This window comes from Streptopelia decaocto (genome assembly GCF_964273445.1).
Source record: "Streptopelia decaocto genome assembly, chromosome: 14".
NCBI lineage: Eukaryota > Metazoa > Chordata > Aves > Columbiformes > Columbidae > Streptopelia > Streptopelia decaocto.
In genome coordinates, this window is record NC_138669.1 from 10,723,215 (window position 1) to 10,737,567 (window position 14,353).

The window sequence follows — 14,353 nt, forward strand, 5'->3', positions numbered from 1 at the left end:
AATACCTGCCTGGTTAAGAGCAGTTTAGTGCTGCTCCTCAGTAAATACAAAAGATGCTGGAGAGTTTGATCTTAACTGGACATCCAAAATGCAATTAGTGGGGAGCAACAGGAAGGCAGGTACAGGGGCAGCATTTGAGTACCCCCATTAGTAACAGCAAATTTAGCAAGTGCTCTCATGTTACCTAAGGTGGATGTGGCTTCCCAGCCTCTCTCTCCCCTCACCATCCTCCCAGAGCTTGAGCCTTTCTTAAACATGTGTTAGGACTGAGTTAGGAGTTTAATGCTGGTTCCACCACTATTTCAATCGCTCTGTGAGTCATTTCAATGTCATGCCTCAGTTTCCCTGTTATTAAGAGGTGCACATGCATGCATACAAACACATTAAATCACTCAACATATTTCCCATGCAGCTTTTTTTACTAGTTACCTGCTGTTCACATAAGGATATTAAAGAGCTAGAAGAAATGCTTAATATTATTTTCCAGAACAGATGCAGGATCTGGTGTTGGCTACTACTGGATATTGCTTGTCTGAAAACATCAGATGAACAATCGATCAAAAAAAACAACGTTGACCTTCTTTTTCCCCTGCCCCATTCTTCCTCCTTGGCCTAAGGAATGAATCTTAATGTCAGCATAAACTTAGTGTGCACATATATATATGTATATATATACACACACATATATGTGGTTTCTGAAATTACCTCGGGCTGGATTCAGTGACCCAGATAAACCCTTCCACCCTGCCTCCCCCTTGCTTTACAAGTAGGATTTGGGAAGCAGCAGTTTACATTTGTTATCCAAGACTATTATTATTTACTGTTGCAGTAGACATCTACCTGGACTAATCAGGACTGGGGCTCCATTACTGTGGATGTTACACCCACTGAGCTCAAAAAAAAAAATAAAAGAGAGTCGCTGCTTTAAAAAGCTGACAATCCGTCTCCAGACAGTATTCCGCAAAGGCGTGTGCCAGACAGCAGAAAGAAAAGGGAAGGTGAGAGAGCAGGATAATGTAATGGCATAAACCACCCGTGTGCACAGGTTGATGGTTCTGATCCAAGTAAACTTTGCTGGTTTTATGACTCTTCTATGATAACTCCCCCCTTGGATTTTTAATGCTTCTCCATTAACTCTCCTCGCTGCTGGTTGGAAAAAGTGACCTGGGGCTCTGTGCACACAGACGTGCATGTCTACGTGCGTGAATATAGGATCATCACATTTTAAATCATGTAGTGCTGTTGGGTTTGTCCTGGACAGTCTCTTCCCAGATGTGCTGCTTAAAAAAAAAAAAACAACAAAGGGGTGGACGGGAAGGAAAAAGCACGCCTGTGTATGCATGTTTGTGCAGACAGACGATGTACTTGCATCTATAAACTTTCCGCGAGTTTGGGCCCTTTCCTTCTACATAAACCACCCTGCCTCCTGGGGTGTCTTCTCCTTAATTACGTCCACGTTAATTTAAGCACTTGGGACCGGCTCACCCTCTCCCCCGAGCCAGCAGCCTCCACAAACATCCTGAAAAGCAACCTGATCAGATGTTCCTCCTCTAGGCGCTCACACGGATTTTTCTCTCCCAAGCGGTTTGGAGCGGGCGAGCGAGAGCGCTTGGGTTTTCCAGCCTGCTCCTCCCACCAGACACAACCTCCCGCTGCCTCTCCGCCGAGCAGCACTGCTCACACGGCTCCGCCGCGGCGTGCGGGGCGCGGGCAGAGCGCTCCGCTCCCGCCGCCGGGGGAAGCAGCGCCTCGGGCCGCCGCCGCCTGCGCTCCGTCCATGGGCCGGGGCCGCCGCGCAGCCCCCGCCGGGCCATGAGCGGGCTGCGGCGCCTCCGCGGGGGCTGCCGGCCGGCGCAGTGAGCGCGGGGCCGCGCCGTCCCTCCGCGCCGCTCCGCGCATGCTGCTGGGGCGCGTCCCGCGGCGGGGCAGCCCCGCGCCCCCCGCGCCGCCCCTCCGCAGCCGCCGCCGCCGCGCCGCGATGCCGGCGGCGGGGCGCGGGCAGCCCGCCTCCTGGCTCCTGGTGCTGGGCGCCGCCGCCCCCGCCCTCTGGCTGCGCTGCGTCCTCGCCGACTTCACGGTGGACAACGAGGTGCACTCCAGCTTCATCCACCGGCGGCTGCGCGGCCCCGAGCGCCGCGAGATGCAGCGGGAGATCCTCTCCATCCTCGGCCTGCCGCACCGCCCGCGGCCCCACCTCCACGGCAAGCACAACTCGGCCCCCATGTTCATGCTGGACCTTTACAATGCCATGTCCGTGGAGGAGGGGGCGGCGGGGGCCGCCGCTGAGGAGGGCGAGGGCTTCTCCTACCCCTACAAGCCCATCTTCAGCACCCAGGGGCCACCCCTGGCCAGCCTGCAGGATAGCAACTTCCTCACCGAAGCTGACATGGTCATGAGCTTCGTCAACTTGGGTGAGTGCCTGCCATCGGCGAGGCCAGGGGGCTGGAGCCGGGATGACTGGGCAGGGGACTGTGCCAGGGGGAGGCTGGAGCAGGGTCCTGGCCACCAACGGGAGGGCAGGGACTGGTGGTGCAGGTGGCCCCGGTACGGAGCTGTTTCCACAGTGGGTCGAATGATTGGCAGCCCACTTGGGCGAGGAAGGGCAGGTAGCGGCCCTTGAAAAGGCGGCTGCTTTGTGACGCGGTAATTAAATGGCAGCAATCTGGACAGGGCTCTGACTTTCTATCGCAGCATTTGGACAGCCACAAGCTCTTGCCGCGTTCACCCTGACACGCTAAGTTCTTTGTCATCTTCTCCCTTTGATACTTATTTGCTGCACCTCAGAAATTGGATTTGCAGGTAGGAGTTGAACGGGACGATTAGCAGGTCTGTTCTGCATCCTGCACCGCCAAGGAAGACACAAAACCCAGGCAGGACCACGGGCCGGGCTGGTGCTCGTGCAGGATGCAGAGCTACCAGGGCTGCCGAGATGGATGATTCTGAAGGGGCTGAGCTGCTCATGCGTTTTCCTAATGGTTTGGGAGGGATTCCACGGTAAATCGTTATTTACCCCTGCAGCTTTTTCTCTTGACCCCAGTTTCTGCAGGTAACTTGCCTCTTTTCAGAAGCACATGTGGATGGGTTTATGCAAATGATACAAAAGTTGGCATGCTTTGTATGCGGCTCACTAGGCCTCTCTAATTGGATGCCACGGCCCAATCTGATTTCTGTTTGCTTGCTGTAGACTGCACACCCGTGCAGACTGACTTGGCCGGATTTGAGTAAAACATTGTCGGGATGAGTGTTCTATTTTAAATATATAATTATAGACCTGGTTCACTCTATCCATTTTTAGACCTCATCATGTGCAGCTCTGAAACCACCACACGTACACATTGGGTGCCTGCAAGTTCAAGACAGAATCTGAATAGTATTTCCAAAACAAGATCAACCCAAACTTTGTCCCAAACAAAGGGACATGCAAAGAGCAAGAGGAAGCCATCTCTGGCACGTAACTGGCCAGGGATTACAGACACCCCATCGCCAATAAATCCATTAACACCTTTATGGATGTCACTGTTCTGGACACTTCCACTGTCTGGAGCTTCAGAGGCAACAAAGATTTAAATCACCACCTAAATCGCTACATCTCTAGTCCCAGCACTTTAACTAACTGAAAAAGATCAGTAGCTGTAAAGGCTCTGTGACACACGTTAATAATTATTAGACGTGGTAGCCATCCCGGCACAATTCTTGCACGATAGGGAGACACGGGACGCCGTGGGAGATCTCCAGTTTGCATGAGCTGCACCTCCTTATTAACTACCATCAGCTTCACAGTGGGAAGCTCTGAATTACATCTGGCCTGGGGGCTGCGCTCTTTGAGAGCGCTGGTGCTTTCCATTTGCAATTACAGTGTTTGTCTAATCGCTGCTAGGTACTTAAGCTGATCAGCAAATGATACATTTAAAATCAAATATTTGAGCAGCCAAAAGTACCAATGGTGGTCAAATATTTGACTTTAGAGATAAGAGTGATCTTGCTAACATTGTTCTCTGTGGTTCTTGGGTCCTACACCGTGTACAACCAGCGTGCAGGGAGAGTCCCGAACACGAGACAAAGGATGTTGAAATAACGATAGTGAAATTCACACTTCTGTTTCCATTTCAGTAGAGAGGAGAGAACCTTTACCAAACATGTAAGTACCTAATGGGAGGGAGTTTAGCTCTGGGGAAGCAGCTCTGCTCCTCGGGTGTGTTTGCTGCGTGGCTTTCAGCAGTGAAGCTGCAGCGCTCCCGTCCTGCGCTTCCCATGGAAGGAAAAGTCACCTTTGCAGCCCATGGAAGTTTTGCATGAAAGGAATTATGTTCAGGTTCCTGATTATTTTGAGTACAAAGGAGTGAAATCAATCCATAAACTGTGAAATACACATGATGTTATGGATATGTCTGTTTCTACCTGAGAACTTTTTATAGAGCAGGTTTTTACCTGTATAAACTACATAATCAGTAAGCAACATCCCAATGCTATGTGATGACTATAGTGGATATATTAATTCATTTTGACCTGCTGGGTTTTGTAGTTGGTTTAGAAATCCGCAAGTGTTCTTTATGCAAAATACTTAATTATAATTTTATTTAATTGCTGTCAGTGTGGTCAGTGAGTAGTAAGAGCGCAGGTAAAATCCAATAGTTTTAAGAAGGACAGGTGGAATTATTACCAGCAGGGCACATTTCGGAGGTTTATCTGTACTGTTTTGTTCCCTTGTCAACAGTGCATGCCAGGACGAGTTTAAAAAGGACATAGATCTATAATAGCTTTCTTCATCACTGTGCACACCTTTCATCCCATTATAGTCATCGGTCTTTCATCTTTATAGGACAAAGACAGGCTTGTTTATGGACATTTAATGAATTAGACCAGCCACTCACTCCCGTATATAGTCAAATACAACACCTGCTTTGGTATGTACAGTTTTCTATGACATTCAGGGAAAATTAGAAGATCTATTGTAGAACTGATATTTTTTTGGAGACTTTCGACAATGATCCCTTTTAAAGCAAAGCTGAATTGCTAAATGCAGACTGGAGTAAACTGTGTCCTAGTTTTGTAAGAGATACTCTGCGAGCATTGCATTTCACAGGTAGGCTTTTATTACTATGCTAGAGCCGTCACAATGAGGAAGTGTCACCACATAATACAGGTTCTTCTTAGAATGGAGGAAGTAAAAGTGAGTAAAGAAATACTACTTTTAAATTTCAATAAATAAAACATGCTATTCCAAGCTTCCAAATGCTAATCTACAAACCCACTTTTTTTTTGCTTTGCTCATATTCTTCAAGAATCTAGTTGTACAACTTCAGAGTAAAAAACTATTTAAAAAAATTAAAGAGTTACATTGCAAGATTTACTGGGCTATAGATTAAAAAACAAAACAAAACCAAACAGCAGCCCCCCCCAATTGATTTCTATGGAGATACTGTGTTTATTTTTTCCAGGGGATTTGTACTGGCTATTGGTAGGGAGGAACCAGAATACAGGTGCACCATTTCAGGGTTATGTTGCAGGGACCTTTGTACTAAGCATGTAATGTTACTGTAAAATCTTGACAATTAATTAGATTTAGATTTATAACCAGTTAATTCACAGGCTACATTTTCTCTTCGCTTACACCTGTGCTAAGATGGATGGGGAATGGATTTGTGTCAAGAATGAAGTTACATGTAAATGAAAAGAGAGTTTAGCCACAGTGGTCTAACTCAGTTAATTACTGGCTAATTTTATAAAATTTATTACTATGATTTCAGTATTTGGAATTTAGTTTCAGATCCTGTCCAAGTACAGTTTACAAACTGATCCATTTTAGGAGCTGAAAAAACGCAAAGCATTTTTTGCACAAGTTTAATTTCAAGTTTATAAACAGCAGCTACACAGTAAACATCCTCTAGATTACTTAGACCCTCTCTTCTAAAAATAATTGAGTTGTGCTTATGTGGGTAGTCTTGCCTGGGTAAACAGACTTGCTTAGAATATTTTTAAAGGAGTCGGCACAAGTGATACGCAATTTGTTAATTTGTCTCGTGATTGATTATAAAACGAACAACATTGTTTAATACTGGCAAAAAATAAGGTGGGGGGGAAATTAGTAATCCTTGGAAGGAGCACATGAAAGTGGCTTTTGTTAATGTATATCAAGAAGCTGAAGAGCCCCCAAGTTTCCTTTTATTTCATACCATCTGGCTATCCTTTTTGTTGACAAGTGTTTGGCATGGAGAACCATCTCTTTGCCCTTTAATAACAGGCTTTAACACTGTAGGGTATTAGAAAAAGATTCTATAACAGTTAAAAAATTTCCTTCGGGGAATACTTTATAAAGTGAGCACGGGCTGCAGGCATTTGCAGCTGTAACCTGGCTTGTGTTAAAATTTGGAAGGGGCTGCCTTGCATTCCAGCTCACTACAGGCCGTCATTGGTGTACAGCCAAAGGTTAATATAGATGTCACACAGTTTTTCTTTGGAGAGCCTCAGATATAAGAGTGCGCGTACAGCTGTGTTTTCAGTAACCCTTTCATAATCACTTCTTTTAAACCTCATTTTCCTGCTTATATAAATCAAAGATTTGCAAGGATATTTGACCTGGATTTGAACTTATTTGATCTTCACATATTTCCCACTTGAAACAAAGCAGATTAAATGTTAGCCCTGGATGCCTGGTCACAATCACATGGTTTGTCCATACATTAGGCCAAGCCCTCGGCTTCTTTTTTGTTTTTTCCCCTCCACCTAGCACTGTTAGAAGCTCTCAAGCCTGAACAGGTACCTCCTGTAATTGTTTGGGACAGTATAGATATATGCAACACTGAGTGGTATCGAATCAGCCAAGGTAGAAGGCTTGCAGCAAACTAAAGGTATAAAGCACACTGACTGTGCAGCCAGTAACCGGCAGGTGTTCTTTCAATGTACGGACCTATCCTAGACAGAAACTCATTTGTTTTCTAATTTTCAGATGCAAAATGGCAGAAACAGAACAGGAACTATTTACCCCCGCCGTACGGGTGCAGCGGTAGCAGAGAACAGAGCAGTGGGCTGAGGACACACGTCCTCAGGCAGAGAAAAGGGATGCGGACATTGTCCCCGTCCCCTCGCGCGCCTTGGCAGCGGGTTTCTCCCAGAAACCAGGTTTTTGGTGTTGCCTCCGTTCCCACACAGGCTGTGCTGGGGAGGTGAAGCCCCCTCCGGGAACTGTACTTTAAAAGCCAAAACACAGCGGCTTGTGAAGTGCTTTGAAGGAGAACAAGCCTTGATGGCCAGATCTTGTGATGCTCGTCGCAGGAGCTGGGCACAAGTGAAGCGTGCAGGACCTGCACCCACCCGCGCTCGGCTGCTGTGTCCCCCGTCCCCCTTTTGCAAAGGAGATTTAAAGGCCTCTGGGCAGGCAGCGTGACACCAGGCATTAGTTTTTCCTCTGTAAATAAGCTCAAAATGCATTTCTGTGTGGTGGGGGGCAAGATGTGTGAGAGAAGGTTCCCCAAGTGGTTGGAAACATTAATTAAAAAAAAAAGATTATAACTATTAAAAGCCTGGTCAGAGCTGTTGACAGGCTCCTTTTAAATAGAACACTGCGATGTTTTAGTTTAATACATTCTGGCAGTGTCACCGGGGTTAAGGCTAATACTGGGATGTGTGGATCCTGTCATGTTATTGTCAGGAGGAATGCAGGGATTAGGTTTAAAAGTGGCGGTGGGTGAGTGGTGCAGCTGTGTACACTTATTATAAAAGATTTAAGTCCCACTGGTAAAATCAATATATTAAATTGCAAGAGCCTCTGTTTTTAATTAGTTTAAATCAAATATACTGTTGGTGCCATTATGGCTTCTATCCTTGAACCAAGTGAGGAAATGCTAATATTTATATGGAAACTGTTAATTTGTGGTTAAAATGATAACCCATTTAGTTTTATGCCTCTAAATTGTTCTCACTGCATGAATACCAGTGAGAAGTTGCAATGATGGTTGAATTCCTCTGAACAAGAGCACCAGTAAGCAAATTTTGATAGCATGCCAGACAAAGAGCCTACCTGTTGATACACAAAATTAAGAAACCACGATATTTTAAGCCCTTTCCAGTGGTACAGTCCTCCTCTCTGGGGCCTGCATCAAAGTACTGACTTGAATTTACTATATATATATATATATTTTAACATATATAAAAATAGAATATGCTATTATATGTATGCATTTCTTTTCAAAAGGGAAGGAACTTCTAAAGAAATGAGTGAACTGTTTAAATTAGTAGCAGGATGAAGATTTTCCGTCTACAACTGTTTGAAGTAAACGGGACCACTCCCGAGGACTAATCACATGGATAAAGTCCTGCACATGCATATGTTTGGAAATGGAAACCCGAGAGAAAATTCTTGGCTAGGTCTTCATTGGTGTAAATTGTCAAATTTCTACTGAAGCTGCCCCTATGGTCTCATTTATACGAACTGTATGTCCAAAGTAATTCCCATAAACTCCCTGTTGATTTACACTAGCACAATTGAGAACAGAATTGGGCCAAAGAAATGCCCCTGTGTTGAAATAATGAGCCTGCAGTAGTTTCTGCTAGAGCTTCAAACAGTTTTCTCTCCTAATCTTGAAATTGTTTTTGAGGGAGGCTTCCTTTGCTGCAAAAAATCAAAACACGAACTAGCTCCTATTAGTCACTGCTTATCATTATTAGCCCAATCCCTGTTGCTGAACTACAGCTGAATTCCCATCTTTGCAACCAACAGAATTTAACAAATAACGTTTAACAAAAATGTGAAACTGATATTTCTTAATACAAGACATATTTCATACGGAGAAACTTCAGTGATGAAAGATTCCTGGTATCAAAATATCTGAATCACAGTACAAATAAACAGTGTGTTGTAAAGGCTGCCGGGCCAAATTCCGTGCTGGAGTAATTCCACTGGAGTCAGTGGCCTCGTGCCAGGAGATAAACTGCCATCTACCTTTTTTTTTTTGTGTACATGTGAAAACCAGACGCGTTTAAGATTTTCTCAGTAAACATCTTTGCTAAGAAAAAGGTTGCAGGTAGCAAAGTTTGAACCGATTCTAATACCTCTTTGGGAAATCCTTATTTTGTTGATGAAAGCTACAAACTTTGACGATACCCTGTTTTTTTGGGTATATGTTGTACAATTCTATTGTTTATAGATAAATTTACCTGTTTTGCAGCAGGTAATGTGAGAGGATCTTGGGTCGCCCCACAATACCATGCTTGCCCGTTCTTTTAAATGTTTGTGTCGACTACATCTTGAACTCAGTGAAAATCCTTTAGTGATCCAGATTGAATGGATTGAATTAATGGCAACTTTGAGACTACAAGTTTTAGTGTAATTGCTTTATTGTTTTGGAACCAAGATACTTACAATCCAGTTCCTGTGCAAACATGTTTAACGTGTGTTAATGTGTTTCAAAACCAGACCCTCTCCGCAAAATTCTGCTTTTCATTAATTGACATCAGTAGCATGGTACAGTATTTCAAAGCACTGGCCAAATATAAACTGTGTTTCTAATTTCCTTACTTTCCTGTGTTTGGAATGCCAATGTTAATTTGTTCCCATGGAAGAGTGAGAGCTGCCAACCACAGTTTTATATAAATGACTTTACAGTGCAGGGCCGCCAACATTAAATGATACTGAGGAATTTTCATGACGTTTTGTATTAATGCTTGTGTGTGTATGTGTGAGAGAAACAGAGAGAGATACGTGGGATATTGAGCAGCACAGCCACTGATGATCAAGGCGAATGTTGAGCAGAATTTATCCTTTGAGTAGCTGTTATTTAATGTTTCTTCTCATTTATATTGCGTAGCATATTCCTTCTGCATAGAAAAAACTGTTTTGCAGTGAATTTTGTTCCTAACTATCCAAACAGTTCTATGGTTCCCCCACCTCGCACAATTTTAGTTATTTGTTAATAGATATGCGGAAGGACTTTTGTTTATGTTGCTATTCTGATCACTATGAAACAGATTGTAAGAATGTGCTATTACTCAGCATGAGAAAATGTAAAAGTAGAAGAAGCTGCCACAACTAAGGAATAGAGGGATTAACTGATTCAATTAAAACTGCCAACAGATTTTTTTCTTTAAAAGAATAGGGGTAGCTAGATAAAATCATTTGCTTCCTTAAATAAATTAAAGCATAATCAGAGTTTCTTTAGTGGTATGTACTGTCTTTGTACATGAAAAAAACGTGAAATTCCCTTTAAATGAATTTATTTTAAACTGATGATGGTGAAAACAAGGTCTGTTTATGTATTTCTCCTTTTATTCCTGGAAGATGTTCAAAATACAAATTGTTCATGTTTCAGTGGATTCCTCTTAATGAGTGCTATGGTTTATCTCTCAGTTTTCCTGTTTTATTGGAACAGGTGCAGTGTCTGCCATCTGTGCCAGCCCCGCGCTGCACCAACAAACACAGTGTTGTTTTGGTTCACTGGATTTAAAAGTCTCCTGAGAGTAAAGAAATGAAAGAGAAAGAATTTAGAAAGTGCCTAGTGAGGGAAAGGCACTTCAAGTAATGTGCTTTGTCACTCAAGGCTTCCCGTAAATTACCTTAAACTATTTCTAAACTGTTTGAAAAATTTTATCCGTAGAGTATTAAGTTTCTGTTGCATCTCGGCGGTCACACGCTATTTCTTTGTCGTCTTTATCCTACCACAGTGGCTTCCAAGTTGGACTCTTTTGTTGTCAGCTTGAATTAAGTTTTACAGGAGTAAAAAAATCTTTTTTTCCTTGCCTTAAAGTAGAAGAGTTGGAAATTTTCAGCTTTTCACTGTTTCTGCTTCTGCCTCATTTAAAAGATCCTGCAAATAGCTGTCCGAGTTTAAACAAGATTATGTTGTAATTAGACAGACAAACTCATAATTATTTAAGGGCTAAACCAACAACAACAACCCTTTCAGGTTCGTTTTGACAGTGTTTATCCAGTGTATCTGGAAAGGCTTACAATTAAAGTGCCTGAAGGGTGGGGATGAGATTTTTCAGCATGCAGTCAGTGCTATCGGGTCCACCTGGCCTGGGAAATTACGCAGGCTTTGTAGTAGAGAAAATCCTTTAACTTAGATCTTCATGGCAAGCTCTTAAAAGCTACCTTCCTTTAAAAAACAAAAGAAGAGAGGGAGAGAAAGAAGGGAGGGGGAGAGAGAAGGAACCGCTTTCCCTTTAAATAATTAAAACGAGCAAGTGCCTTCTTAGGTTCTTTACGAGGAGGCAACACCGTGGCACTGCTCAGGCTGATAATCTCGTAGGACATCATTTTTAAAAGCTTTTTCTGTTGTGCACAACGAGCAGAACGTTTCCTCTCATTTTGCTGCAGCCTCCCGGTACGGTGCTGGTCCCAGTTCCACTGGCCCGCAAACCCACTGGTGTCACTGGGCGGCGTCCCCAGCCCTGGCACGGGGCCACCCCTGCGGTGAAGTCACCACAAGTGACACCCTTGGAGGAGCTGGCACGGTGTCTGGACCACGTTTTGGGGGCTGTAAATCAGGTCGAGCTTTGAGTCAGTAATTAGAGCCACTGGGCCAAATCCTTCAGTCACCTCGTGGTGGTGGCACCGGTGGTGCCGCCCGGGTCCGCTGGTTTTACCCGTTGTTCTGCCCACAGCACAGTGGCAGTAAAACTTCTTAAAAGAGACCAGAAGAACCCTGGGAGAGCTACTAAAAATGCTCCTAAAATAATACAGCATCAGTAGTTGGGAGTTATAATTCCAATGGAGAGACCATTCCTTACAGAGTCAGGATTAGGGGCAGGGCTGGCGGGGCCTGAGGTGCCCAGAGACTTCAGTGAGTCCTTCAGCACCCCAAAGGAAAGCAAGTCCAGGTTTTTCTCTTAAACAGAATATTAAAAATTACTGTAATTTAGAAATTCTGAATTCTGCCGCTTACAATTTAATACTGTCCAAATACTTTTGTATCGATACTTTAACAATTTACTTACATCAGCCAAGTATCTATAATGCCACGCATGATAATAATTCACCACTAATGGGATTCAGTTCCTAATTGTATCTTTTCTACCCACATGCTCAGTGCTAGCAAGCTGCTTCTCAAGGTTAAAACTTAGTGCTTCTATCACTAAAAATATTCTGAACATTTTAGTCTTGCTACTTTTATTTGTTTATTACTGTGCAGTCATTATAATCCCACAGGGACTTTTTAGATGTTAATAAAGAGTGCTGCACATCACTTTTCCTGAAGCTTGTGTGGCACTATAAACATCATGCTGAGTTTAAGGTCCCCTTTCTGACCATATCCTTAAAAAATCCAGCATTTGTTAAGAGAAAGGAGGGTTTTTTTTCTTTTTAACAAAAAGAAATAGAGAAAAAAAAGAAGTAACTTTAGCCTCACAATCTGCTAGCTACATAAAGCAGTGAATGTCCAGTTGAGGCAGGGAAAAACCAGAACTCTTGGAGATTGGTTGTTTCCTTTTGGAGGAAACAATAAATGTGCCCACTTGTATTTTAACAACATCACTACTGGGCCCCTTAATTACACAAATATACTTGTAATAAACTGCAGAAGAGCTGAAAAAGATCTTTCTTTTCAACTCAAAAAGAAGCTTTTGAGTAACCATTCTTTTAAATCTCAGTTCAAATCAGAAGATGAAGATATTTCAGCACTATGTGATGAATCATTTGTCTTCTGAGACAGGTGGAAAGGAGCACAAATCAGATGTGTGGTGTAAAACATCTCTTATTGGTGTGAACACAACTTTGACCACTGAATATAATAATTCCTGCAACTCGGTGGCATGCATTATAATCAAATTACAACAATATTAGTGTCCACATCCACAGGAATCTCTGACTGTTACGCTACATTACAACCTGACGCAGGGAATACAGAAATACATGGAAGAATCCAGAATGGTGCAGAAACACGTTCAAGCAAACCCCAATTATTTTTTTAGAAAACAGTAACTGTCATTTTGCTCATTAGTCCACAGCTGTGAGATGGGAGCTGTTTCACTGCAAGTGTTACAGAGTAGGGGAAAAATCTAAGTCAGTGTGTCTAACGTGCCCAAAGTCTTTCCTCCCCATATTGGAGTTGTAGTCCCTCAAGAGATGAGTGACTTGCAGGCAAGAGCCCGAGCTGGAAAAGAACGATCTGTGTTCTTGCTCCTTGGGAGAGACTTTCATAAACGCCGTATTCTCATTTTAACAAACTGCTATTTTTAACAATTGCACGCAACAGGATGTGAACTGCGTTCCCTCCATTCATACCAAACCGATGTGAGGACGCGAGGGCGTATTACAACAGCCCAGCTTTTACCCCAGAACTGCGATTGCAAAATTGCGCTTGAAGACACGCAAAAACCCCAAACAGAACAGAAAATGCTGCTGTTAGGGGCTGACTCAGGAGGCCGGGCTGGCCCAACCCTGGCGAGAAGCTCCGTGTTGGGAATCCAGGCATGTGGTCCACGAGCTGCAGGGTGGTATGTGGGGACAGGGCTGCTGGTGTCACCCATGGCTTATCTTGTACCAAAACAACAACAACAAAATTCCTCTTGTGTCACAGGGATTGTGGGTGGGAATTAAACTGGAAAGAAATCTTCTCCTAACCTTCAGATGCTGTTACACCTGGGCCACCCACATTTAAATTATAAAGAGGACAGACACATGCACACACTTTATACATGCAGATATATGTCTTCCTGAGGACATTTCTGTCACTTTAAAACACTGACATTTTACATCTACCAGCAGAAATGTATGTGGATATCATCAGCCTACAGATCTTTAATATTGACAGTCCTCAGGCCCATATACCAAGTTATTAAAAAAATAAGCAGTCCCCTGCCTATTTCCCAATAAACGTGATGCACGGCAAACATTCCTAGAAAGCAAAGAGATCATATGTATAAGCTGCAAGAGCCATCACAGGGAAAAGGGCAGCGAGGATCATTTCTGGGCAAGGAGCTCTTTGCCGTCCCCGTGTCCCCAGCCCTGGGGACTGTGCCCAGTGCCCCCCTGATCTCAGCTCTCTTGGCAGCACCGAGGAGACATGATGATCTCAAGGAAAAATGGGAAACAAGTCACAAATTCCCACTTTCATGAGGAAGGGCACACTGGAGTATATTTTTAAGCAGTAATTCAAGTTCTCTAGTGATTATTCTCCAAAATATTTCCTCCCATCTCTCCAAGCACTGTATTTCTATCTAATAATCCTGGTTTATAAACTGTGTTAATACCACTGGACCTCCCACATATGGAACACCTGAAAAACCTGCAATAGCTGTAGCAGTAAGGATGCAAGACGAGCTCTGCTCTCACAGGGATTTCCCCTCTGGGACAGATGGACCTTTCCCCAGAGGAGTGTGCTCTCCCCTAATCTGACCAAGAAAGGTGCAGATGTTTGAT

The 14,353-nt window shown here is 43.7% G+C and overlaps 1 protein-coding gene across 1 annotated transcript in view; it reads left to right on the forward strand.

Annotated features, from left to right (window-relative positions):
- The first annotated feature begins 1,882 nt into the window (after window positions 1-1,882).
- The window catches only part of BMP7 (bone morphogenetic protein 7), a 43,745-nt gene continuing 31,274 nt past the window's right edge, over window positions 1,883-14,353 (forward strand). Inside the window, exon 1 of the mRNA XM_082065345.1 lies at window positions 1,883-2,411. Coding sequence (XP_081921471.1) covers window positions 1,898-2,411 — 514 coding nt within the window. The 5' untranslated portion in view covers window positions 1,883-1,897. The remainder of the gene's footprint in view (window positions 2,412-14,353) is intronic.